This window comes from Pristiophorus japonicus, chromosome 7 (genome assembly GCF_044704955.1).
Source record: "Pristiophorus japonicus isolate sPriJap1 chromosome 7, sPriJap1.hap1, whole genome shotgun sequence".
Taxonomy (NCBI): Eukaryota; Metazoa; Chordata; class Chondrichthyes; family Pristiophoridae; genus Pristiophorus; species Pristiophorus japonicus.
In genome coordinates this window covers 125,001,707-125,028,940 of record NC_091983.1, presented here as the reverse complement: position 1 = coordinate 125,028,940, position 27,234 = coordinate 125,001,707, and the positions used below count along the sequence as shown (strand labels likewise).

At 44.5% G+C, this 27,234-nt stretch overlaps 1 protein-coding gene across 2 annotated transcripts in view; it reads right to left on the bottom strand.

Annotated features, from left to right (window-relative positions):
• The window catches only part of tbc1d32 (TBC1 domain family, member 32), a 454,803-nt gene that overhangs the window by 353,406 nt on the left and 74,163 nt on the right, over positions 1-27,234 (bottom strand). For both annotated transcript variants that reach the window (XM_070885302.1, XM_070885303.1), the window contains exons 8-10: positions 6,246-6,349; positions 6,078-6,139; positions 5,582-5,732 (exon numbers count right to left, since the gene is read on the bottom strand). In XM_070885302.1, coding sequence (XP_070741403.1) covers positions 5,582-5,732; positions 6,078-6,139; positions 6,246-6,349 — 317 coding nt within the window. The remainder of the gene's footprint in view (positions 1-5,581; positions 5,733-6,077; positions 6,140-6,245; positions 6,350-27,234) is intronic.

The following is a 27,234-nucleotide window of genomic DNA, read 5'->3' as shown; positions in this document are numbered from 1 at the left end:
ATGTGCATTTTGGCTGTTTCTCCACACCTGAGCCCATGACTTCTATCCCCCTCTTTTTCCCTCTTGGCCCCTCTCAGGCCCTTGTCTCCTCTCTCCTCCTATTCATGTAGCCGCACCAACTTTCATTTTTCTCCATAAAGGTATTTTACACCCTTGCCCATAATCCCTCATCCAAACCATTTCTACCCCATCTGTCTTCCTATTCTCTTGCCACTGTTTCAGGCTTAAATTCTGCTTGAATAAGCCTAAAGCTAACCTCTGTGCCTTTCTCGACAGTATCTGAAGAGAAATTCTCCCCTAAGCCTCTCCACCTCCCTCACTTCCTTTAACACCCTTCTTAAAACCCAGCTCAACCTTTTGTCACTCTTAATATCTTTCTCTTTGGCTTGTGTCCATTTTGTTTTATTATGCTTCTGTATCTGTACACTGGGACATTTTCTTACTTTAAAATCGTTATGTAAATGCAATTTGTTGTCGCTGTGATGATGAACTCAAAAGTTACTGAAATGCACATTGCAGGAGGTAGCCATCTTACAAGAAAAAGCTATAGAGGAGTCAGCAGGTGTCAATGTTGCAGTATTTATATCTGAATGTGACCAGCATTAGAAATAAAGCCAGGCATCTGGAAGCAGTAATTAGAATAGAGGAAAAAAAACAATGCAGATGCAGAGAGCTGGGTGACTATTTGTTGTGAGAAAAGAAGAACTCGGGTAGCGGCAGCATACAGAAGTCCTGGGAGTGTGAAGTTTTCTGATAGGTGTACAGTACTGGATATCTGTGACACAGGAGAGGATGGTCACTCACGAAGGAAATCACAAGCAGTGCTATGGTAGCATGAAGTAAACTATTACCTGAGGAAGAAAGGGTAATAACCAGTGGGAAAGATTCTGGAAAGGGAGTGAGCAGCCTGAAGTCATGGTTCACACTGGAACTACAATATAAAGAAAAACAGGACAGAGGACTGAGCTAGGGGAAAGATCTCCAGATGGAATTTGCTTCAGCTCAACTAAACTAAACATTTACTAATGCTTCTGCACAGAGCCTCAAGAGAGCAGTGGAAGGGATTTAAGCCACTAAGGCAGTGGAGAGGAGCTAATCTTAAAATATATAGGGAAGGGATTAAGTATAGCAAATTCAAAAGGGAGTATGGAGAGACATGTTTGGGCAGGTAGGACAGAGGTTAAGGAGAGAATTAGTGAAGGAAAAAGGTCTGCATGTATCAGAAGGTGTCAGTGTTGCAGTAGTTAAGAATGTGCAGAGTATTGGAAATAAAGTTAAGCATTTAGAGGCACTAATTAGATTAGACAAACAATGTTAACAGACTAAATATTCCCAGCTATACATTTTTAGGAAAAGTAGAAAAGAAAAAGGCATGGGCTTGGTTGTGTATCTGTAAAGCGTGCACTCCCATGTTCCGCCACCAGGGATCTCATCCCCTGAAGTCCCAAGGGATCCCAGCATCCCTTGAAAGCACTATATGTAAGCCGGCCCCCTAAGGCCTGTTCCTCACTCTGGAGTGTCTTATTAAAGACTGAGGTCACTGTTACTTTAACCTCCCTGTGTGCAGCCTCATCTGTGTTAGGAACACAATAACTGGCGATGAGAATAAGAATCCAACGCAAAGATGCAGCAAACTGTGGGCATCCTGGAGAAGTTATCGGAGGGTGAGGACTGGGAAGCCTATGTCGAACGGCTAGACCAGTACTTTGTAGCCAACGAGCTGGACGGAGAAGGAAGCGCTGCAAAAAGGAGAGCGATCCTCCTCACAGTCTGCGGGGCACCGACCTACAACTTCATGAAGAATCTTCTGGCTCCGGTGAAACGCACAGATAAGTCGTGTGAAGAGCTGTGTACACTGGTTCGGGAGCATCTTAACCCGAGGGAGAGCGTACTGATGGCGAAGTATCGGTTCTACACGTGCCAGCGATCTGAAGGTCAGGAAGTGGCGAGCTATGTCGCCGAGCTAAGGCAACTTGCAGGACAATGTGAGTTTGATGACTACCTGGAGCAAATGCTCAGAGACTTTTTTGTACTGGGCATTGGCCACGAGACAATCCTACGAAAACTTTTGACTGTAGAAACACCGACCCTCAATAAGGCTATTGCGATAGCACAGGCGTTTATGTCCACCAGTGATAACACCAAACAAATCTCTCAGCACACAAGTGCTTGCAATGTTCATAAATTAACTGGAACTGTGTTTGCGAGCAGAAATGTACAGGGCAGAAGCCACGAGTCTACAATTGCCAGCAGACCTCAGGTGACCCAGATGACTCAGAGTCCCCAACAAAGGATGAATGCAGGGCAATTCACACCTTGTTGGTGTTGTGGAGGCTTCCATTCAGCCTATTCATGCCGCTTCAAAGGGTATGCTTGCAAGAGCTGTGGAACAAAGGGGCACATCCAACGAACTTGAAAACGAGCTGCAAGCTCTGCAAAACCTGCTAACCACCACGTGGCAGAGGAAGATCGGTCCATGGTGGATCAAAGCAATTTCGAGTCTCAGAGAGAGGAGGCAGATGCTGAAGTACACGGGGTGCACACATTTTCAACGAAATGTCCACCTATAATGCTAAAAGTAATATTGAATGACTTACCCGTAGCCATGGAACTGGACACTGGCGCTAGCCAATCCATCATGAGTAAAAAGATGTTTGAGACACTGTGGTGCAACAAGGCATTCAGACCAGCCCTGAGCCCCATCCACACGAAACTGAGAACGTACACCAAAGAGCGTATATCACTGTCCTGGGCAGCGCCATGGTCAAGGTCAGCTACGAGGGCACGGTACACGAATTGCCACTCTAGATTGTCCCGGGCGATGGCCCCACACTGCTTGGAAGGAGCTGGCTGGCCAAAATCCGCTGGAACTGGGATGACATCCAAGCGCTATCACATGTCGATGAGGCCTCACGTACCCAGGTTCTTAACAAATTTCCTTCCCTTTTTGAGCCAGGCATTGGAAACTTTTCCGGGGCGAATGTGTGGATCCACTTGCTGCCAGAGGCACGACCCATTCACCACAAGGCGCAAGCGGTACCTCATATGATGAGGAAGAGAGTGGAAATCGAGCTGGACAGGCTGCAACGTGAGGGCATCATCTCCCCAGTGGAATTCAACGAGTGGGCCAGCCCGATTGTTCCAGTACTCAAAAGTGATGGCACGGTCAGGATTTGCGGCGATTATAAAGTAACTATTAATCATTTCTCGCTACAGGACCAATACCCGCTACCTAAGGCAGACAACCTACTTGCGACACTGGCAGGAGGCAGGATATTCACCAAGCTCGACCTGACTTCGACCTACATGACGTAGGAGCTGGAGGAGTCTTCGAAGTGCCTCACCTGCATCAACACGCACAAGGGACTGTTCATCTACAACAGATGCCCATTTGGAATTCGGTCGGCTGCAGCGATCTTCCAGAGAAACATGGAGAGCCTACTCAAGTCAGTCGGCGGACGGCATTCAGCTCACAGACACCAAGACAGAGGCTATCAGGAACGCGCCCAAGCCACAGAACGTCACGGAGCTGTGGTCGTTCCTGGGACTCCTCAACTATTTTGGTAACTTCCTACCGGGGTTAAGCACCCTCTTACAGGCCCTACATGCGTTATTGCGTAAAGCTGAGAACTGGGTATGGGGAAAAAAACAATTCCTTTTGTGAAACCCAGAAACATTTTATGCTCCAACAAGCTGCTTGTATTGTATAACCCGTGTAAAAGATTTTTGCTAGCATGTGATGTGTCGTCATATGGAGTCGGTGTGTATTACAACAAGCTAACGTTGTGGGGAAGTTGCAACCTGTCGCCTATGTTTCCAGGAGTTGTCTAAGACCGAGAGGGCCGACAGCATGATTGAGAAAGAGGCATTAGCGTGTGTGTTCGGGGTAAAGAAAATGCATCAGTACCTGTTTGGCCTCAAATCTGAGCTGGAAACCCATCACAAGCCCCTCACATCCCTGTTCGCTGAAAACAAGGGGATAAATACTAATGCCTCAGCCCGCATACAAAGGTGGGCACTCGTGCTATCAGCGTATAACTATACCAGCCGCCACAGGCCAGGCACCGAGAACCGTGCGGATGCTCTCAGTCGGCTACCATTGCACACCACGGGGGTGGAAATGGTCAGCCTGCAAACTTGTTGATGGTGGCGCAGCCCGCAGGCTTATTGATGGTCATGGAAGCGTTTGAAAATGATAAATCACCTGTCATGGCCCGCCAGATTAGGACTTTTTCAAAGTTTCCCCCTGCGATCAACGCCGGCATAACTGACTTAGTTACTGTTGTGTATCTGTAAAGCATGCACTCCCATGTTCCGCCACCAGGGAGTACATCCCCTGAAGTCCCAAGGGATCCCAGCATCACTTAGGAGCACTGTATATAAGCCGGCACCTAAGGCCTGTTACTCACTCTGAAGTGTCTTAATAAAGACTGAGGTCACTGTTACTTTAACCTCCCTGTGTGCAGCCTTATCTGTGTTTGGAACACAATAATCTTAATACAATTACAGACATAGAAAGGTAAGTTTTCATTTAATTGTACTGCTCAGACTCTGTTTGGGGTCCTGGCCTCCAAGACCATCAGCAGGTCAGAGCCATTAGAGGGAGTAACGTGCGGCAGCGTGCCACTGCTGCAGGAGGGCGACAGCTGTGAAGAGGGCGACTGGATTTTACGTCACCCAAATCCAAGTCGCTGATTGGAGTGTGGGCAGGTACAGCTGGAGCAGCGAGGTCAGGGTGAAGGAGCGGCGATGTCGGGTTGAAGGAGTGGCGAGGTCGCGACGGAGGAGCGGAAAGAGTTCGTAGAGGGATGTGATCAGGGCCCAGGAGAGGCGCGAGTTCGGGGCCCGGAAGAGGCGAGGACCCAGGGGCAGCACGGGCCAGCCCACACTGCGATATGTCGTGCACTAGGTCCATGCAGCAGAGCTAGTCTCCAGTCGTCTTAGTTAATCCGTACCACTGGACCAAGACCTAGCTCTGTCAAGCCCGTGCGGCGGCTGGCGTGCAACGGCCACCACACGTTAAAAAAATCCACGCACAGGCATCTTCCACCCTTCAAGATATAGTTCGGGATCTGAAATATTAGGTCCTTCATTGAAATGCTTGTGAACTCATCCCTTTTTGGCGTGGAAGCATGTCATCCTCATTTTGAGTGACTGCCTATGATGATGATGTCATTATAGATTACAGAATAGTGTGAAAGAAAAATCGAGAATGAGACTTGTACGCAATCTATAGAAGCTTGCCACGGTAACAGAGTTGCAACTATCTTAAAAGTAGACGGAAATTAAAAATGTCTGTTATTAAAATGGGAAGGGGGTCTTAAAATGCATCCAAGAAGAAAGCCATAGTGCTAGATCTGGTTCTGGGTAATAAAGCAGGAAAGACAGTGACCTGAACTTCAGACAGCATTTGGGTAATAGTGACCAAAACCTAATTAGCAGTCAAAGATTCTGTGTGTAAATTCCATGATTCTACTGATTTGTCAACATCCCACCCTATAGTAGAATTTATTTCAATACTACTTGTTTTAACGTTCACTGTCTGCTATTTTTATGGTTATTTTACACTCATTATTTTTACCATCCACTTCTTGAACCAGGAGGCTTTTATATCCAACAGTGCCAGGAAATAGACAGGCTCCAGAATGTGGAGAGAGGTATCGGCTCCGAGAGCCCGTTCATGAGTTGATGACAGCAATGACAGAGTGCTCTCCACTATCTCCTCCATATACCTTTAGAAAATTGAAAATCAAAGATTTACTACTACTGTTAATACTGTGGCAAATTCTTAGCTGTGAATCACATAGACATGCAGTACAGTATTATTCGTGCTACTTTTTTTAAGGTGACAAGCTAAGTACTATATTTTACTTTTGCAAGAATAGCTCCATAAGAAGAGTATTTCAAGGATTTCATCTGTCAAAGTTTTTGCAATTTTAATTTTTTCAGATATATGTGATTAAGTATTCTGCTACCCAGCATGATAAGTCGCAAAAATTAAATGATTACATTAGTGATACGTAAAATGCTACCCATTACTTCTAATCCATTAAATCTCAACATATTTAAAAATATACTTCTCTGGATGACGTATCCAAAAGGATGGAACTTCTTTTTGAAACTCATTAAGGAGGCGAAACTGTAAACAATATTAAGGATTTTAAATGTAAAAAAAGCCCACAATAAATTGATTACTATTACAAAATACAAAGATTATAATTTGCATCAACAAACATTAAGGCTACCTTTTTCAGTAACCGTACAATATCAGGACTTGCTATATCCATGCCAGCCAAAAGAGTGGGAACTGGACTTTTCTGCGAAGTAAAGCAGGACTCCAAATGCTTAGCTATAAGAAAACAGATATAACATTAACATACATATTATAAAAACAGCAGTCCATTATGATATGAGATAAATTATCAAAATTAAATGTATAATACATACATAAATAAATAGTAATAAATTCCAAGTTTTAGTTAAATTATAAAGTTATGAATGAGAAGCAAAGTCATGTAGAACCAAGAAAGACCACTGAAGTAGACAGTGTAAATTGGGTTCAAAAGGCAATTAGATAAGTTTCTGGAGATAGAAGGGATTACATTATATGAAAAGGAGGGAAGATGAAACTCATCCATCAAAAAGAAAAAGTCTAGTTGGGCCTAATGATCTTTTCCTGTTGCTAAAATGTTGTAATTTGAGCTAGAATGCATCACACAAGCCAAAAAAACAGGCCCGGTATCTGGATATACTAGGTCCAGGCATACAATGCCAGTATTCATGTGTACCTGTGCTGGAGGAGAAAGGCACTTACTACGCTGGGAGTTTCTACGTCTTCACCATGAAAGGGATCCAAAGGTAGCTTTGGAAGCCATTATACCAGGTGAGAAGAAATGCGCTAGCTTCTTCAATGGTGCAAGTTAGGAGATCCCATGGGAATCCAGGCCTGGACTCCTGAAGGCTGAATGTTTTTGCTTGCTTAATGTGGCCTAATGCTAATTAGGTGCCCTTCCCCTCACCCAGCATACCTTGATAGGGTTATGGAGGGTATCGGCAGGCACAATCCTGGCATAAATACCGGCATCGTGTCTCAGTGGCATTTTGAAGCTTTTATATTCTTAGATACTTGGTGCAAGTCCAAAATACAACTGTCTAGAATGATACTGGGAATAAGGGGTTATAGGTATAAAGAAAGGCTTACAATATTGGGGCTTTACCGGGAGACCGAAGGTAAAGGTTTTCAAGATTATGTAAGATTTTGAGAGGATAAATAATTAAACATGGTTTGGCAAATTAGTAACAAGGGAGCATAGTCAGGATTTTCACTAGAAGGACTCCCCTTTTAAGGGAGACACCAGCAGCGGCAGAGCATAAAACAAAGGGGGAACAGCGCCGACCTGATTGGAGACATCAGCAACGACGGAACCTTCCACAGTGTGTTTCCCCCAAAAAAGCAAGGAGCGACATCACAGGACAGCAGTTAGGTGATTGGTTGGTGAGTATTAAGGTTTTTTTTCTCTAAACTAGGACAGTGATTTAAACGAAGACCAGGAAACTATAACGTACTTTACTAAGTGTATAGCTTAACTAGTTAAACTAATTAATATAACCATAAATAATCATTGAATAAAGACTTTAACTAATTGAATAAATAAAGGCTAGTCCAAGATATGGCAGGGCAGGTTGTGTGTCTGCACTGCAGTACGTGGGAGTTTGTGAACGGCGTGACTGTCCTAAGCAAACACATCTGCAGGAGATGTCTCCATCTCGAATCTCTCCGGCTCAGAGTTATCGAACTGAAGTGCGAGTTGGAGACAGTCCGACACATAAGGGAGGGGGAGGAATTTCTGGACAATTTTATCCAGAATACAGTCACACCCCAGAGGAAAGCACAGGTTCAGGATTGAGAGTGGGGGTTTCGGAGATGTTGAGAAGGAGATCCTGCAGACACTGGTCCTGTCCAACAAGTATGATGAACTCGCTACCAGTGAGGACAAGGAGACAGACTGCAGGGAGGACAGCCACAATGCAGACCAAGACACCGTGGCTCAGACGGTTGTCTAAGGGGAGGAGTGGGGAGGGAGAGAGAGAATAGAAATATGGTAGTAATAGAGGACTCTATAATTAGGGGGATAGATAGCGTCCTCTGCAGCCAAGAACAAGAATCCCGAAATCCTACCCTGTAAGGGATATCTCACGGCGGCTGGAGAGGAACTTGGAAAGGTAGGGGGTAAATCCAGTTGTCGTGGTCCAAATTGGAACAAACAATATAGGTAGGAACAAGGAGGAGGTCCTGCTGAAAGAGTATCAGGAATTAGGCTCTAAATTAAAAAGGACCTCGAGGGTAATAATCTCTGGATTATTGCCTGAGCCACGTGAACATTGGCAGAGAAGCAGACAGATCAGGAGAATTAACATGTGGCTAAAGGGTTGGTGTAGGAAAGGGGGGTTACTTTTCATGGGACACTGGCACCAGTTCTGGGACAAGAAGGGGCTGTACCAATGGGATGGGTTCCACCTGAACCGGGATGGGACCCGTGTCCTAGCGGAAAGGGTAAATAGGGAGGTGGCAAAGGCTTTAAACTAGTAAGAAGGAGGGAGGGATCTACAAGAAACGTAAGTAACCTAAATATAAACAAAACCGGAAAAGAGAGCATAGGAAATAAAGGGAGGACATTGATGGCAAGAATTACAGAACAGGAGTCTAAAAAGATGATTAAACATAAAGTGAGAAGAAATCCTATTAAAAATTATTAAATTGTCGGTATAACAATGCAAACAGTGTTTGTAATAAAACAGGGGAGCTGGAGGCAATCATGCATTGGGAGGAACCAGACATAGTAGAGATTATTGAGACATGGCTACAGAAAAATCACGACTGGGAATTAAACATTGCAGGGTGTAACATATTTAGAAAAGGTAGAAGGGGGAAAAGGGGAGGTGGAGTAGTTGTACTTATTAGGGATAACATAATGGTTATAGAAAAAAAGGGATGCAGCAATCAGCAAGACAAAAATAGAATCCATATGGAGAGTGATAAAAGATAATAAAGGATCAATCATACCAATAGGGGTAGTCTACAGACCACCTAATAGTGGAAGGGAGATGGAGGAATAAATATGCAGACAAATTGGGGAAATGAGTAAAAAACATAGAATAATAATCATGGAGTTCCTACAATGTATACAGGACTCCTTTCTAAGCCAACATATAAAAAGCCCAACAAGGGAGGATTCGCTATTGGATCTAGTAATGGAGATTGAACCAGAGCAGATAAGAAAAGTAAAAGCAGGGGAACATCTAGGCAATAGTGACCATAATATAATATGCTTTAAGATGATAATAGAGAAGGACATAAGTATGACGAAAACCAGATTAATAGATTGGAGAAAGGCTGATTTTGAGGGGCTGAGAACAGAACTTCAGAAGATAAAAAGGGCAACAATATTGGCAAAAAACGATGTAGAACAACATTGGGAAACATTTAAAATGGTGTTCAACAGATTGCAGGAAAATTAGTTTGTTCTTTTTAGCTGAAACTAAACACTAATGAGACTGCATGCATGACTAAAGACATAAGGGAACAATTGACGGTAAGAAACGAGGCATATATTGGCCCTGAAATCCGGGTTCTGGGCTTCCTGTGGGTGGTCACCTGAAAAGAGAAAAGATACGCACTTACCTTTTGCTCAGGCGCCCCCCAGCGATTGCGGTTTTAAGGCCTCTTCTGCATGTGCATCGGAGCGCGTGCATGTCTGAACGTACGTAAAGCTGGATCTGGTCACGTGGGACTTGACATCCAACCAAGGTAAAGTATTCTCATTCATAATAATGGGAGTTCTCATTATTATGAATGAGAAACACCCCGCAACACCAAAACACAAATAAAAAATAGAAAAAAGCCCTCATATTTAACATTAATTTAAATTAAAGTTAAGAAATGTGTTAAAAAAAAAAAATCGGAAAAATATTTTTTTTTTCTAAGTTTTGTAATTAGGGTTTAAAATAAACTTACTTTAGTGGACAGGTTTTTAACATAAAAATGTGTTTTTAAATTTTATTTTTTATATGTTTTTTATATGTTTTTTTATATGTTTTAAAACTCATATGCTGGTAAAAGTAGGCTATGTGCCTGCTTTTACCAGGCACAACCAGGCACATGTTTTAAGGACATTCGCTGGGCAAGAGATGGGCAAATAGCGCAATCTTGCCCATGCAAATGTCTTTCGCCCCAAGATGCGTTGGATCTGTCAAGCCAGAACTTGACAGATTGGAAAAGCCGTTTTTTGTCCCATGCGCATTGCACGTCGAAAATCAGCTTTTGCGATGCCTCCCCGGGTCCGTACACACTCCGTACGGACCCGGTGAGGTCGGAATTTCAGGCCTGTTAAGTACAGAGACAGCAGAGGAGTGCATGATAAGAGAATACGAAGGGATTAGAGAGGTCAAAAAAACAATTAGGAAAGCAAAGAGGAACTATGAAATTAAATTATCAAGGAACATAAATAAAATAGTAAAATATTTTACAGGCATATCAATAAAAAAAATTGGGCTGGGAACAATACCGCAGGAAACAATAGAGAGATGGCAGAAATATTAAATCATTATTTCACTTCGGTATTTACCAGGGAGATAGAACAGGTGGGCATGACAATGGATGATGAGATGAGTAATGAGATAAGTGCATTTAAAATAAAAAAGGGAATATATTAAATAAACTAATCAAACTCCAAGAGGATAAAACTCCTGGTCCGGATAGATTGCATCCACGCATTTTAAAAGAATCTAGGGATTCCACACATATTTAATAATTCGTTGGAAAAAATGTTTAGTGCCAGAGGATTGGCGGATAGCTAACGTAATAACCTTATTTAAGAAGGGGGATAGAACATGTCCAGGGAATTATAAACCAGTCAACTTAACATCGGTGGTAAGAAAAATAATGGAATCCCTACTAAAGGAGAGAACAAAAGAACATCTAGCAATGAAAAGTATAACAATGAATAGTCAACGTAGATTTCATAAGAACATTAGAAATAGTAGCAGGAGTAGGCCATAGAGCCCCTCGAGCCTGCTCCGGCATTTAATACGATAATGGCTCATCTGATCACTTCCCTGCCCGCTCCCCATAACCCCTTATTTCCTTATCATTTAAGAAACTTGTCTATTTCGGTCTTAAATTTATTCAATGTCCCAGCTTCTACAGCTCTGAGGAATTCCGCAGATTTACAACCCTCAGAAGAAATTTCTCCTCATCTCAGTTTTAAATGGGCGGCCCCACAAAAAGGGAAAATCTTGCTTGACCCACCTTATTGAATTTTTTGAAGAGGTAAGAGAGAGTAGACAATGGTAATGCAGTAGATGAAATTTATCTAGATTTTCAAAAGGCCTTCATTAAGGTACCCCATAATAGACTAATGAATGAGGTCAGAGAATGCAGAGTCTGGGGACAAGTAGCAAAATGGATTGTTAGCTGGCTTCAAGACAAAAAGCAGAGAGTGGGGGTAAAGGGTAGCTATTCACAGTGGCAGAAGGTGGGTAGTGGTGTTCCACAAGGATCAGTGCTGGGACCACTGCTGTTTACAATTTACATTAATGATTTACACTTGGGAATCAAAAACACAATTTGCGGATGATACCAAATTGGGGTGATAATCAATACTGAGGAGGACTGCAACAAATTACAAGAGGACATTAATAAACTTGCAGAATGGGCAGATAATTGGCAAATGAAGTTCAACACAGATAAATGTGAGGTTGTACATTTTGGTAGGAAGAACAGGGAGGTCACGCATTACTTGGAACTTGCAAGTCCAGGTTGGATAGAGGAACAAAGGGATCTCGGAGTACAAATACAACAATCACTAAAAGTTGTGCCACAGGTTAGCAAGGCCATAAAAAAAGCAAACCAAGCACTAGGGTTTATTTCAAGAGGAATAAAATTGAAAAGTAGGGAAGTTATGCTAAACCTGTATCGAACCTTGATTAGACTACATTTAGAGTACTGCATGCAGTTTTGGTCGTCATATTATAAAAAGTATATAGAAATACTGGAGAGGATGCAGAGAAGATTTACAAGGATGATACTAGAAATGAGAGGGTATACATATCAGGAAAGGATGAACAGGCTGGGTCTCTTTTCTCTTGAAAAAAAGGCTGAGGGGTGACCTAATAGAGGTCTTTAAAATTATGAAAGGTTTTGATAGAGTGGATAGAGAATGTTTCAACTTGGGAAGAGCGTAATTAGAGGCCATCAATGTAAGATAGTCACCAAGATATCCAATAGGGAATTCAGAAGAAACTTCTTTATCCAAAGAGTGCTGAGAATGTGGAACTCGCTACCACAGGAACTGGTTGAAGCGAATAGTATAGATGCATTTAAGGGGAGGCTGGACAAGCATATGAGGGAGAAACAAAGAGGGTTACGCTGAAAGATTTAGATGAGGAAAGACACGGAGGAGGCTCGAGTGGAGCATAAATGCCAGCATGGATTGGTTGGGCCGAATGGACTGTTTCTGTGCCGTATATCCTATATAAAGTAGATAGCTCCAGTAAAACGCAAACAGCACAGACACAATGGTCTGAATGACATCCTTCTTTGCTGTAATTTATATGATTATAAATGGTTAAAAAGCTGAGGCTGCGCAAAAATGGTAGGGAAAGGAAACTGCGCTAGTACCCTGTAGTTAGATTGGCCCCAAGTTTCCACACGCGGTGAAAAAGGCGCACCTCAGAGCTGGGCGCCTGTTTTTCGCGCCGAAAACGGCGCCGGAAAAAAAGTGCGGTATTCTCGAGCTCCTTGGAGCTCGATGTCTGCTTGGCGCGGCGCACAGGGGGCGGAGCCTACCACTCACCCCGATTTTGTAAGTAGGAGGGGGCAGGTACAATTGAAATGAGGCTTCTTGGTGCCGGCAACCCTGCGCGTGCGCGTTGGAGCGTTCGCGCATGCGCAGTCTGAAGTAAACATTGGCACTCGGCCATTTTTAAAAGTACTGCAGAAAAAGTGAAGATTTGTTTCTTGGACCCCTGAAAAGGCTTGTATTTTAATTTTCTTGATATTTCTGTGTGTGAGGGAGTGCTTTTAGCAGCACTGCTGAATAAATCACCTGCTGAAATCAGTGAGTTCAGCTTTTCACTGCTAAACTTGCAGAACCGGTGCCTGCAAATTAAGGAGTGTGTGTTTGGAGAAATAAAAGTGCCAATTCAACTTTGCAATGGATCAACGTCCACCAAGAACAAAGAATTTCTTGCATGAGGAAGCAAACCATTGCATAATATGTGGTGTTGACAATGCAGCACCCATTCTGCAAATTTAAATATAAAGATGTCGATGTGGCTGCCTCTCCCTGTCCAAATGGCCTCAGTCAGTCCCCCTCCCAATTTGAAGGCTGCTGCTGTTCTTTCTTCGGCTCCCGACCAGCCACTGACGCCGCTGCAATCCCATGGCCGAATGGCCTTAGTTAGTCCCCCTCACAGCTCGAGGGCTGCTGCTGTTCTTTCTTCAGTTCCCGGCCAGCCACTGACGCCGCTGCAATCCCATGGCTGAATGGCCTCACATCAGCTCCTGATTCTTCGGCTGCCTTTGAGCCACTGGCGCCGCCCCATAAGTGTGGCCAAACGGTCTAAAGAATTTTAAATCTGCAGCTGCGTGTGTCCTGTGTTCATTCTTCGGCTCCCGGCCAGCCACTGACACCGCTGCAATCCCATGGCCGAATGGCCTCAAGTCCGTCCGGGTGCTGCATCTTCGCGTGGAATGAAGGCCTGCCTCAAGCACCGCAGCTCAGCTCGAAGGCTGCTTGCTGCCTGCCGCTGCCGTCGAGACGAGACACTGACGCCACACCGCTGCCTGTCTCCAACATGAAAGGCCTGCCTCAAGCACTGCAGCTCAGCTCGAAGGCTGCTTGCTGCCGCTGCCGTCGAGACACTGACGCCACACCGCTGCCTGAAAGGCCTGCCTGAAGCACTTTCACACAGGTAGGAACATGGTTTATTTAATCTTTTCTTTGCTTATAAATTTTTATTCAGGTTGGATTTATTTGTAGAATATTTGTATAAGTATAACTAAGGATTGATTGTAGAATTTAATGATTTCCCTTCCCCCGCCTCCCCCCCCCCCACCTCGTTCCCTACGCCTAATTTGTAACCTGCGCCTGATTTTTTAAAGTGCAGACAAGGTTTTTTCAAGCGTACAAAAATCTTCACTTACTCCATTCTAAGTTAGTTTGGAGTACGTTTTCACTGTGGAAACTTTGAAATCAGGCGTCAGTGGCCGGACACGCCCCCTTTTGAAAAAAAAATTCTGTTCCAAAGTGAAACTGTTCTACCTGACTAGAACTGGAGGAAACTAAATGTGGAGAATTCCGATTTCTAAGATACTCCGTTCTACACCAGTTGCTCCTAAAAATCAGGAGCAAATCATGTGGAAACTTGGGGCCATTAACAGGAGGTGCTTTTTAACCTTATTTTTAAGCAAAGTACAAGAGGTTCCTACCAGCAACTTATTAGAGACTCATAATTAATTTATAAAGGAAGCTAATCCTATATGAAGTTAAGTTATTTTCTGTTACAATTATACGACAAGAATGACCCACAACAGCAGATAATGGCCCAAATTTTCCATGGCCTATGACCGTGTACGCACCCCACAAGTGCCTCGCATGTTCCGTGTTTACGCATGGGCTGCGCATGCGCGAAAACCGGGAACATGAGATGTGTCAAGAAGATCCTTCGCATGCGCAGGATATAGACATTCGCGAGCGGAAATTGGGCTGTTTGCCCAACTCTTGCCCAGCGAAGGCCCATGAAACACTTAAGCCTGGTAAAAGTAGGCACAAGGCCTTCTTTTACCAGTGTAAGGATGAAAATAAATATTAAAAAAACATATTTCAAATCATTTTAACATTCAAAGACATGTAAAATAAGTTTGTGTTATTTTTGGCACTTTTAAAAAAAAAATTATTTATTTTTCAAAAAATTAAATTTTTGTTTTAAATGTTTAATGAAATTGTATTTTAATTAATTTTAAACATGTAATGATTTTTTTTTAAGTTTAAGGCTATGCACGTGTTTTTTTGGGTGATTCCTATTATGCTTATGGGGATTCTGTATGTAAATGGAATAATAGGAATCCCCTTTGATTGTTTCTATGTGGGCCCCCGCAACCATAGACATAGAAAATAGGTGCAGGAGTTGGCCATTTGGCCCTTCGAGCCTGCACCGCCATTCAATAAGATCATGGCTGATCGTTCACCTCAGTACCCCTTTCCTGCTTTCTCTCCTTGATCCCTTTAGCCATAAGGGCCATATCTAACACCCATTTCAAAATATCCAATGAACTGACATCAACAACTCTTTGCAGTAGGGAATTCCACAGTTTAACAACTCTCTGAGTGAAGAAGTTTCTCCTCATCTCAGTCCTCAATGGCTTACCCCTTATCCCCTCAGCATGCGCTCCTGGGATACGTGGGCCTTTACGCAGATCTACGAGTAGAGGCCCAGAAGTGCGAGTCTCCCTGGATCCAGGAGCATCAGGTGGTAGATTTATTGCGGTTCGGAGGCATGTGCCCGCAAGAAGTCTCCGACCGGAAATTCAGGCCTATTATAAATGAATACCTAAGGAACTGTCCATAATTTTCAACATCACTACAAATCATTTGTTTTCTCACTTCATATCCTATCAAGCAAAACATGCAAACAATAAACATGATGAAGCTGCTATGTGTGGACAGGTTTAGTTTCTCACAAGCAAGCTACAGTTAGTCACTCAGTTGACACATAAATTATATATCCATTTCTATCATATATTAATTAAGTATTTAAACTCTTCAGAATTATTTAAAATATGACCATGTGCTGGTGAACTTTTCTTCTCCTCCCCCCCTGCAGGGCAGATTTTCCTGCCTCTGTGCTTGGATAGAAAATCAGGCAGGCTCCCTTTCAGGCGTACAATCCTCACTGCCCAATTTACTTCTGTGTGCTGCACCTAGGCAATCCAAATGCCCAGGCACAGGATGTTTGCGTTATAATTGCAAAGAAATACAAGAATATTTGCTCCATGTAGTATAATATAAAAATGATGGCTCAGATTTTGCAGTCAGCTTCAAAGGAACAGCACTCGCCGTTCACCTTGCTGACAGTTGCCCATGATGTTTTTGTGGGCTTCTAAGTGCAGGTTTGCTCAAATCCAGCATCTGATTCAGTGAGGCACCCAGGGGATCTGTGATATCTGTGAGCAGAGCAAGAAACAGCGTTGTTCTTCAACCAATCAGATTGAAGAATCACCACTGAGCTACACATGGGCCGAAATTCAGGTGCACCAGAAAGCTGGCGCACCTATGAGTTTTTAGCTGAGACTCACCGCCAGAACTCTTGGTGCTGTGAGTAGATCCACTTTCAGGACTTAGAATTTTTTTCCAAGTCCTACAGGAAATGGATCATAATGGGAGTGGGCCTTAGACTCAAAGCCAGGCTGACTGGCTGAAAATGGGTCGGTTGGGCTGTCCGCCACGGTCAATCAACGCGGTGACGTTAGAGCACGTGTGCGTCACCACGCTCTCGCCTCTCCGTTAAAGAAGAGGGATTTGATCATTTTTTTAAAAACTTTGGCCACTGGGCCACCAGGGAGCGTTGCAGTCAGGTCAGTGGCCTGGCACCCAAGAGGGGGTTGCCAGGCTGCCCGGCCGAACCCGGGGGCAGTATTTTACCGGCCAATCGACAAGTCGGCTGGCATTGCCGGCCACACAGTCTTCAGAAGATGCACCATCAGAAAAATCTGCCGGGGGCACCGTGAGGTGGGGAATCGACGGATCGAGATGAAAATGGATAGGCAAGTATTTATTTTATTTTAATTTGGTGGTGCATCTACTTAGGCAGGATGGGGTCCAGGCCAAAAAATCCCCAAACTCAATTTTGATCGGGTCAGCCTGTTGACTGCAAAGCGGCAGCCATTCGATTTTTAGGAATGGCCGCCGCAAACGGACATTAATGGGTTTCTTTAAGAGCCTGAATTTTGTCCCCACAGTGTCTAAACCAGAAGTATGATGCAGGAAGAATAGATTAGATTTAAATCATGTACAGATGGAGGAATAATCATTGGGAAACGCAGATGGGATTAAGAGAGAGATAAAACACTAACCTCTGAAGGAATGAAACTCCACACTTGTAAAATTAAATTTTATGGGCTAGAGAGGTTGTTTGGCCGTAATTATCATGTTAAAAACTCACTTACTCCTGAATGCACCAGTCCTAACTTTTTATGGCATCGTTAGTGAGAAACTAGTGGGCAAGTACCCTAAGTTCACACCATTGCACGTCTTTCAATGCCGGGTCTATCGGCGGGGACTGTTACAGTGCACCCTGTGGAGTAGCCGGGTATCTCTGATATCAACTTACGCATTTCCACCTTTAAAATGCGCATGTGCAGATTCTGGAAGTTACTTTCCGATTTCTTCCATAATAAGTGAGCACTGATAGCATCACCGCTATCATCCAAGCAAAATCTGGGTCACTAAATATACTTTTCGTTAAGTTTTTTCCCCATCCCACTATTAGTCGCAAGTTATTTTTGTTGCCAAATTTTCATTCATTTTAATTTCTTTCTCCTGCTTAAACCAAACCATGCTTATTTATCTAGTAAGTCGCAGAATCATTAAAATTTCACTTGGAGGCTATTCTTCCCATTGCTATCTTGAAATGTGAACTACTACACTTATTCCATTTCTCTGCACTTGAATATTTTTTCCATACTCAAATAACTCCTTGCATAAAAAATAAATCTTCTAACCTCCTGCTTTGTGCTTCTAGTGTTAATCTTTAAATGTGTCCCCATGCTACTGATTCACTGACTGGTGGAAATAATCTTTTACTATTATCTTTTCAAATCTTTTTTAAATTTTGAACACTTCTATCAGGTTCTCTTTAATTTTCTGTGCTCTATTTTTGCTGTCAGAATATTTCTGTGCTGTCAAAATATTCAAATCTCTCATTTAACTATATTCTCCTGCCTTTGTTACCTTCTTAGTGATTAGGACGGAATTAATGGCAAATGATGTGGTCAATGATTTCCTTGTCTCTGCAGCTGAAGTCATAAGTCATCATAGGTAGTCCCTCAAAATTGAGGAAGACTTGCCTCCACTCTAAAAGTGAGTTCTCAGCTGACTGTACAGTCCAATACAGGAATTACAGTCTCTGTCACAGGTGGGACAGACAGTTGCTGAGGGAAAGGGTGGCTGGGGAGCCTGGTTTGCCGCACGCCCCTTCTGCTGCCTGCACTTGTTTTCTGCATGCTCTCGGCAACGAGACAGCAGTTGCTCAGCGCCCTCCTGGATGCTCTTCCTCCACTTTGGGTGGTCTTTGACCAGGGATTCCCAGGTGTTGGTGGGGATGTTGCACTTTATCAAGGAGGCTTTAAGGGTGTCCTTGAAACGTTTCCTCTGCCAACCTGGGGATCGCTTGCCGTCTAGGAGTTCCGAGTAGAGCGCTTGCTTGGAGAGTCTTGTGTCGGGCATGCGGACAATGAGGCCCGTCCAACGGAGCTGGTCGAGTGTGGTCAGTGCTTCGATGTTGGCCTGATCGAGAACAATGACGTTGGTGCGTCTATCCTCCCAGGGGATTTACAGGATCTTGCGGAGACATCGTTGGTGGTATTTCTTCAGCGATTTGAGGTGTCTACTGTATATGGTCCACGTCTCTGAGCCATACAGGAGGGCAAGAATCACTAAGCCCTGTAGACCATAAGCTTGGTGCCAGATTTGAGGGCCTGGTCTTCAAACACTCTCTTCCTTAGGCGACCAAAGGCTGCGCTGGCGCACTGGAGGCAGTGTTGGATGTCGCTGTCTGCCCTTGCTGATAGTAGGCTCCCGAGTTATGGAAAGTGGTCCACGTTGTCCAAGGCCGCATAGTCATAAATAAACTGAAGCTAGAGTCTGCTTGCTTTTTCATAACTAATTGGCACTCTTAAGGTAAGTGCAAAAGGAAGGAAAAGTGTTGAGCAAAGTAAGAGCCTTTGAAGCAGTACTTGAAGCCTCCTCATAGCAATCAAGAGCTACTGCAAAGGTAAATTATGACACAGCACAGTGAGATATGCCTTTAGGGAGATGAAGCAAGATCAAAGCTTTGTTCATCCGTAATGGTGCACAATGACACAAAAATGATTTAACAAATTGTTTTTTCTTTGGTTATAGTTCATCTTGACCAACGACTATCAAGTGCAATGCTCTCCGATATACCAGTGAAGTTATCCTCGAGATTGGAACAGAATACGATATGAAATTGATGTCTGACTTAACAGACCATTAAGAGCCATCAGCATAGAGGCTGGAAAAGCCAGTGGAGTGTACATCACAGATTGAAAGCCTTAATAAACCAGTTTTATGGATGCAGATTCTGTGCTGTATCACGTAGCCAATGGTAGAGCAGCAAATGTAGACAGTTTACATGCCGCGTTCCTAAAAGTTCTAAATGGGGGAGGGGGAAAGAGCGAAACAACAATGTTCTTAGGGCAGAGTGCCAGGAACCAACGACTTGCCTCTGAGTTGCCCTTCTGTGACTACTGAATAGGGTTCTGTTTGAGACACACATACTCTTGATACAGTCAGCATTCCAGAATCCAGTTATGGTTTCTGTCCACAAAAAAGGAAGACCCCAGTGAACCAAAAATTTACTGAGAAATGTCACGGATATCAATAACTCGGGAGTTCGTGGAAACTCGGGAGGTGCGTGGAGGAGCGGCCTATAAATGGCCCAACGCGTTGCTAAGGCTCGGGAGTTCGTGGAGGCGTCCTTGTGCAGCTGCAGCAGGGAGAGAAGGCAAAATAGAAGCAGAAAGAAATCGAAAGGTGACGTCACAGCCAAGGGGGTAAGTGATTGGTGAGTAGTTTTTCATTTTCTTTTCGATATCAGTAACATTTAGCATTGTTGTTGCCAATTTAAGTTAATCTAAGGGTTAAGTCATGGCAGGAGAGCTCGGACACGTGTTATGCTCCTCCTATACTTTGTGGGAAGTCAGGGACGCTCCCGGTGTCCCTGACGACGACATATGCGGGAAGTGTATCCGTCTCCAGCTCCTGATGGACCGCATTGCGGAACTGGACCTGCGGGTGGATTCACTCTGGAGCATGCACGATGCTGAGAATGACGAGAATAGCACATTTAGTGAGTTGGTCTTACCGCAGGTAAAGGGTACACAGCCAGATAGGGCATGGAAGACCAACAGGAAGAGCAATGCAAGGAAGGTACTGCAGGGGTCCACTGCGGTCATCCCCCCGCAAAACAGATTCACCGTTTTCGGTACTGTTGAGGGGGATGACTCATCAGGGGAGAGCAGCAGCAGCCAAGTTCATGGCACCATGGTTGGCTCTGCTGCACAGGAGGGCAGGAAAAAGAGTGAGAGAACTATAGTGGTAGGGGATTTTATTGTAAGGGATTTGAATAGATAGGCGTTTCTGTGGCCGCAACCGAGACTCCAGGATGGTATGTTGCCTCCCTGGTGCAAGGGTCAAGGATGTCTCGGAGCGGGTGTAGGACATTCTGAAAAGGGAGCGTGAACAGCCAGTTGTCGTGGTACATATAGGGACCAACGATAGAGGTAAAAAACGGGCTGAGGTCCTACGAGATGAATTTAAGGAGCTCGGAGTTAAATTAAAAAGCAGGACCTCAAAGGTAGTAATCTCAGGATTGCTACAGGTGCCACGTGCTAGTCAGAGTAGGAATCGCAGGATAGCTCAGATGAATACGTGGCTTGAGCAGTGGTGCAGAAGGGAGGGATTCAAATGCCTGAGGCATTGGAACCGGTTCTGGGGGAGGTGGGACCAGTACAAACCGGAAGGTCTGCACCTGGGCAGGACCGGAACCAATGTCCTAGGGGGAGTGTTTGCTAGTGCTGTTGGGGAGGAGTTAAATTAATATGGCAGGGGGATGGGAACCTATGCAGGGAGACAGAGGGAAATAAAATGGAGTCAGAAGCAAAAGATAGAAAGGAGAATAGTAAAGGTGGAGCGCAGAGAAACCCAAGGCAAAAAACAAAAAGGGCCACATTGCACCAAAATTCTAAAGGGGCAAAGTGTGTTAGAAAGACAAGCCTGAAGGCTCTGTGCCTCAATACGAGGAGTATTTGGAATAAGGTGGACGAATTAACTGCGCAGATAGCAGTTAACGGGTATGATGTCATTGGCATCACGGAGACATGGCTCCAGGGTGACCAAGGCTGGGAACTCAACACCTAAGGGTATTCAGCATTTAGGAAGGATAGACAGAAAGGAAAAGGAGGCGGGGTGGCATTGCTGGTTAAAGAGGAAATTAATGCAACAGTAAGGAGGGACATTAGCCTGGATGATGTGGAATCGGTATGGGTGGAGCTGCGGAATTCCAAAGGGCAGAAAACGCGAGTGGGAGTTGTGTACAGACCACCAAACAGTAGTAGTGTGGTTGGGGACAGCATCAAACAAGAAATAAGGGATGTGTGCAATAAAGGTATAGCAGTTATCATGGGCGACTTTAATCTATATATATTGATTGGACGAACCAAACTGGTAACAATGCGGTGGAGGAGGATTTCCTGGAGTGTATTAGGGATGGTTTTCTAGACCAATATGTCGAGGAACCAACTAGAGAGCTGGCCATCCTAGACTGGGTGATGTGTAATGAGAAGGGACTAATTAACAATCTTGTTGTGTGAGGCCCCTTGGGGAAGAGTGACCATAATATGGTAGAATTCCTTATTAAGATGGAGAGTGACACAGTTAATTCGGAAACTAGGGTCCTGAACTTAAGGAAAGGTAACTTCGACGGTGGATAAGCAATGGCAAACATTTAAAGATCACATGGATGAACTTGAACAATTGTACATCCCTGTCTGGAGTAAAAATAAAATGGGGAAGGTGGTTCAACCATGGATATCAAGGGGAATTAAGGATAGTGTTAAAGCCAAGGAAGAGGCATATAATTTGGGTAGAAAAAGCAACAAACCCGAGGACGGGGAAAAATTTAGAATTCAACACAGGAAGACTAAGGGTTTAATTAAGAGAGGGAAAATAGAGTATGAGAGGAAGCTTGCCGGGAACATAAAAACTGACTGCAAAAGCTTCTATAAATATGTGAAGAGAAAAAGATTAGTGAAGACAAATGTAGGTCCCTTGCAGTCGGATTCAGGTGAATTTATAATGGGAAATAAAGAAATGGCAGACCAATTGAACAAATACTTTGGTTCTGTCTTCACAAAGGAAGACACAAATAACCTTTCAGAAATACTAGGGGACAGTAGGTCCAGTGAGAAGGAGGTACTGAAGGATATCCTTATTCGGTAGAAAATTGTGTTAGGGAAATTGATGGGATTGAAGGCCGATAAATCCCCGGGACCTGATAGTCTGCATCCCAGAGTACTTAAGGAAGTAGCCCTAGAAATAGTGGATGCATTGGTGATCATTTTCCAACAGTCTATTGACTCTGGATCAGTTCCTATGGACTGGAGGGTAGCTAATGTAATACCACTTTTTTAAAAAGGTGGGAGAGAGAAAATGGGTAATTATAGACCAGTTAGCCTGACATCAGTCGTGGGGAAAATGTTGGAATCAATCATTAAGGATGAAATAGCAGCGCATTTGGAAAGCAGTGACAGGATCAGACCAAGTCAGCATGGATTTATGAAAGGGAAATCATGCTTGACAAATCTTCTGGAATTTTTTGAGGATGTAACTAGCAGAGTGGACAAGGGAGAACCAGTGGATGTGGTGTATTTGGACTTGCAAAAGGTTTTTGACAAGGTCCCGCACAAGAGATTCGTGTGCAAAATCAAAGCGCATGGTATTGGGGGTAATGTACTGACGTGGATAAAGAACTGGTTGGCAGACAGGAAGCAGAGAGTTGGGATAAATGGGTTCTTTTCAGACTGGCAGGCAGTGACTAGTGGGGTGTCGCAGGAGTCAGTGCTGGGACCCCAGCTATTTACAATATGCATTAACGATTTAGATGAAGGAATTGAGTGTAATATCTCCAAGTTTGTAGATGACACTAAACTGGGTGGCGGTGTGAGCTGTGAGGAGGATGCTAAGAGGCTGCAGGGTGACTTGGACAGGTTAGGTGAATGGGCAAATGCATGGCAGATGCAGTATAATGTGGATAAATGTGAGGTTATCCATTTTGGGGGCAAAAACACGAAGGCAAAATATTATCTGGATGGCAGCAGATTAGGAAAAGGGGAGGTGCAACGAGACCTGGGTGTCATGGTTCATCAGTCACTGAAAGTGGGCATGCAGGTACAGCAGGCAGTGAAGAAGGCAAATGGTATGTTGGCCTGCATAGCTACGGGATTTGAGTATAGGAGCAGGGAGGTCTTACTGCAGTTGTACAGGGCCTTAGTGAGGCCTCACCTGGAATATTGTGTACAGTTTTGGTCTCCTAATCTGAGGAAGGACGTTCTTGCTATTGAGGGAGTGCAGCGAAGGTTCACCAAACTGATTCCAGGGATGGCTGGACTGTCATATGAGGAGAGATTGGATCAACTGGGCCTTTATTCACTGGAGTTTAGAAGGATGAGAGGGGATCTCATAGAAACGTATAAAATTCTGATGGGACTGGGCAGGTTAGATGCGGGAAGAATGTTCCCGATGTTGGGGAAGTCCAGAACCAGGGGACATAGTCTTAGGATAAGAGGTAGGCCATTTAGGACTGAGATGAGGAGAAACTTGTTCACTCAGAGTTGTTAACCTGTGGAATTCCCTGTAGAGAGTTGTTGATGCCAGTTCATTGGATATATTCAAGAGGGAGTTAGATATGGCCCTTACAGCTAAGGGGATCAAGGGGTATGGAGAGAAAGCAGGAAAGGGGTACTGAGGGAATGATCAGCCATGATCTTATTGAATGGCGGTGCAGGCTCGAAGGGCCGAATGGCTACTCCTACACCTATTTTCTATGTTTCTATGTATGTTTCTTAAGGTGGTTCTTTGGCTTGTTGCAGCATGTATATCAGATACTCTGAAGATTAATGGACTAATCAGAAAAGAAATGCACAAATTTCACTTACAAGTATGTGTAGGACATGTTGTGGTTTTATAGATGATTACAGAGCATCATTAGGGTCAAAGGAAACCTACTTATATTACTTTAGTCGTCATTCAAGTCTTTTTATCTCGTGTCCCACGTAGCCCTCATGATGCTCAAAGGTATGGCAGTACATGGCCAAACCTTGGATTTTATCAAAGATGTGTAATTAACCTCGAAAATCCACAGCAATCTCTCTCAAAAGAGGAGTGAGGCAACATTGTCCACTCTCACCAGTCCTATTCCATGTGTTCATGAAACATAGAAACATAGAAAATAGATGCAGAAGTAGGCCATTCAGCCCTTCGAGCCTGCACCGCCATTCAATGAATTCATGGCTTAACATGCAACTCCAGTACCCCATTCCTGCTTTCTCGCCATACCCCTTGATCCCCCGAGTAGTAAGGGCTACATCTAACTCCTTTTTGAATATATTTAGTGAATTGGCCTCAACAACTTCCTGTGGTAGAGAGTTCCACAGGTTTACCACTCTCTGGGTGAAGAAGTTTCTCCTCATCTCGGTCCTAAATGGCTTACCCCTTATCCTTAGACTGTGACCCCTGGTTCTGGACTTCCCCAACATTGGGAACATTCTTCCTGCATCTAACCTGTCTAAACCCGTCAGAATTTTAAACGTTTCTATGAGATCCCCTCTCATTCTTCTGAACTCCAGTGAATAAAAGCCCAGTTGATCCAGTCTTTCTTGATATGTCAGTCCCGTCATCCCGGGAATTAGTCTGGTGAACCTTCGCTGCACTCCCTCAATAGCAAAAATGTCCTTCCTCAAGTTAGGAGACCAAAACTGTACACAATACTCCAGGTGTGGCCTCACCAAGGCCCTGTACAACTGTAGTAACACCTCCCTGCCCCTGTACTCAAATCCCCTCGCTATGAAGACCAACATGCCATTTGCTTTCTTAACCACCTGCTGTACCTGCATGCCAACCTTCAATGACTGATGTACCATGACACCCAGGTCTCGTTGCACCTCCCCTTTTCCTAATCTGTCACCATTCAGATAATAGTCTGTCTCTCTGTTTAATGATGTGACATTGTAAGAGACGGAGCATTTGTGCAAGGCATTTTGAAAGTATTACTGCACTCCTTTTCACAGATGACATTGTGCTAGTGGCAGGACTCTCAGGGATCTAAGGTGTGAAGATAAGGCAACAGCATTGTAACCTCAATTCTCAAAATCATGGTCCTTGTGAGTGTGGCTCCTCGCTAGAATTGCATGGATTGCAGACTCACCCCTGTAGAGCATCCTACCCATTATCTTGAACAGTGGGCTAACAAATTGGATATGGTTTGCCCACTGCTGGCTTTGCAGAGGTCAAAAGGAGATCTGAAAAGGTATTGACTGGAAAACACAAAAAGCTTCTTTTCCAATTGTTGATTCGTATTGGTACTCGAGAGCCTTATTTGATGGCAGCGTTAGCCAGCACACAGTACTGCAGGATTGCGTGGGAAGGGTCAAAGGGCACTTTAGACTTTCTCATCTTTCTAACAGAAAAGTACCAATGCAGGTTAAGTTTCTGGCATATTAGACATATATCCAACCAGACGTTCATCACAATTTAAAGCTTCTAATCATGCACTCGAAGAGGTTCCTCTGGTCCCTGTGCAAGATCCAAAACCATGGATTTATGGTAAAAGGGGGAAGCAGCTACAAGAAGGGAGAGAGGCCAATGACCCATGTTGTGTCACTGAGCAGCCTGGAGGGGAAAGTCAACCTCATGCTGGGCATGCCTTCTTGCCAAAGCAAAGGACCTAGATTAAGTAATTGGCAGTGTGCAAGTTTGATAACCTTGAAAGCCAATGCACTAATGGGTAAAGTGATCCTAGCTCGCGAAGTAGCAGAAAGATCTGTATTGGTAAGCTTTGTAGTTTTAACTGCTTAAACTCCAGAAGTATCCCTGCAAACACTTGGGAATGGCTAGTCTTGGCTATGACTAGCTTTCTGGACTTGCGTAAGAAGAGTGTCCTTATTGGGTATCAAATAAATGGAAATTAGATGTGTAGATTTTTCAGCAGCTTGGTTTGAAGAATCTTAAACCTGGCTGTCCAAAAAAAATCCTAGTGAATCTATGTTGCACCCTTTCCAATGTCAATATCCTTTCTACAAGCGTGTACCCAAAACTGCATGGGGCCAAAATTGCTCCTTTCTCCCTTCGATGGCCATGGGGGGGGGGGGGCGGGGGAGGCGGGGTTGCGGAATGGTTGCCGAGTCGCGGCAGACTGGCCAACGTTCGCACCATTGCCCTCATGGGATTTTGCAGCAGTATGGATATCCGCCCCACTCCCGCCCCGCTCCTGCAAATGCGTCGTTAACGACGTCATTAGAGCACGGACCCACCCCGGAAAGTAAATTCACCTCTTCCGGCCGCCTGTTGGTGCCAACGACAGGTTTTTGGGTCGGTACACAGTGCTTGCTCAAGAACGCTAGCGGCCTTTAAAGGCGTGTGGCGTGTAGCAGCATTCTTGTTGGCGAGATTTTTTTCGGACTTCTCCGAACATTGCGAGTTGCCTTGTTGACAGCGGATTGATTTATAGTGGGCCAGGCTCTTCAATCTCTCCAACAGAGAGGATTTTTTCAGACTTTTTCAAACATTGCGAGTTGCCTTGTTGACAACGGGAGTGACAATGTGCCAGGATCTTCAATTTCAACAACACAGAGCTGTGATTCTGGAGGCCCTGCTTGCGGAGGAGAACTAAATGGGGTCAATGCTGGCAGCTGAAAGCCTTCTGCACATTGTGCGCGGCAGGGAGGCACGCAGAAGGCGGCGCCAGCTCCAACGGCTGGAGAGGCAGCGGGCAATGAACACAGCACACATGGCTGAGGAACATGCAGAAGGCCATAGAGCTGAACCCAGAGAGATGCACCAGGAAGGACCTCAGGAAGGGCCTGCCATCAGGAGGACAGTAAGGTACGCAGACCTCCCCGCACCACATCGTGGGCGAGATGGATAGGAGTCAGCATGCACAGGTGTCAGATGCTTGCCAGCAGTAGGCTGCAGAGGCTGGGGACCAACAAGAGCAGGAGGGAGAAGGCAATGTCAGCAGAAGATGCCAACATAGACCTGGGGGCAGAAGACCCCACCGTCAAAGGATCTACAGACAGCAATTCTCATACATGGACCTGACGAATGACCAGTGTCTCCGGACTGCGACATCATGATGGAGCTGTGCAGTCACCTCCAG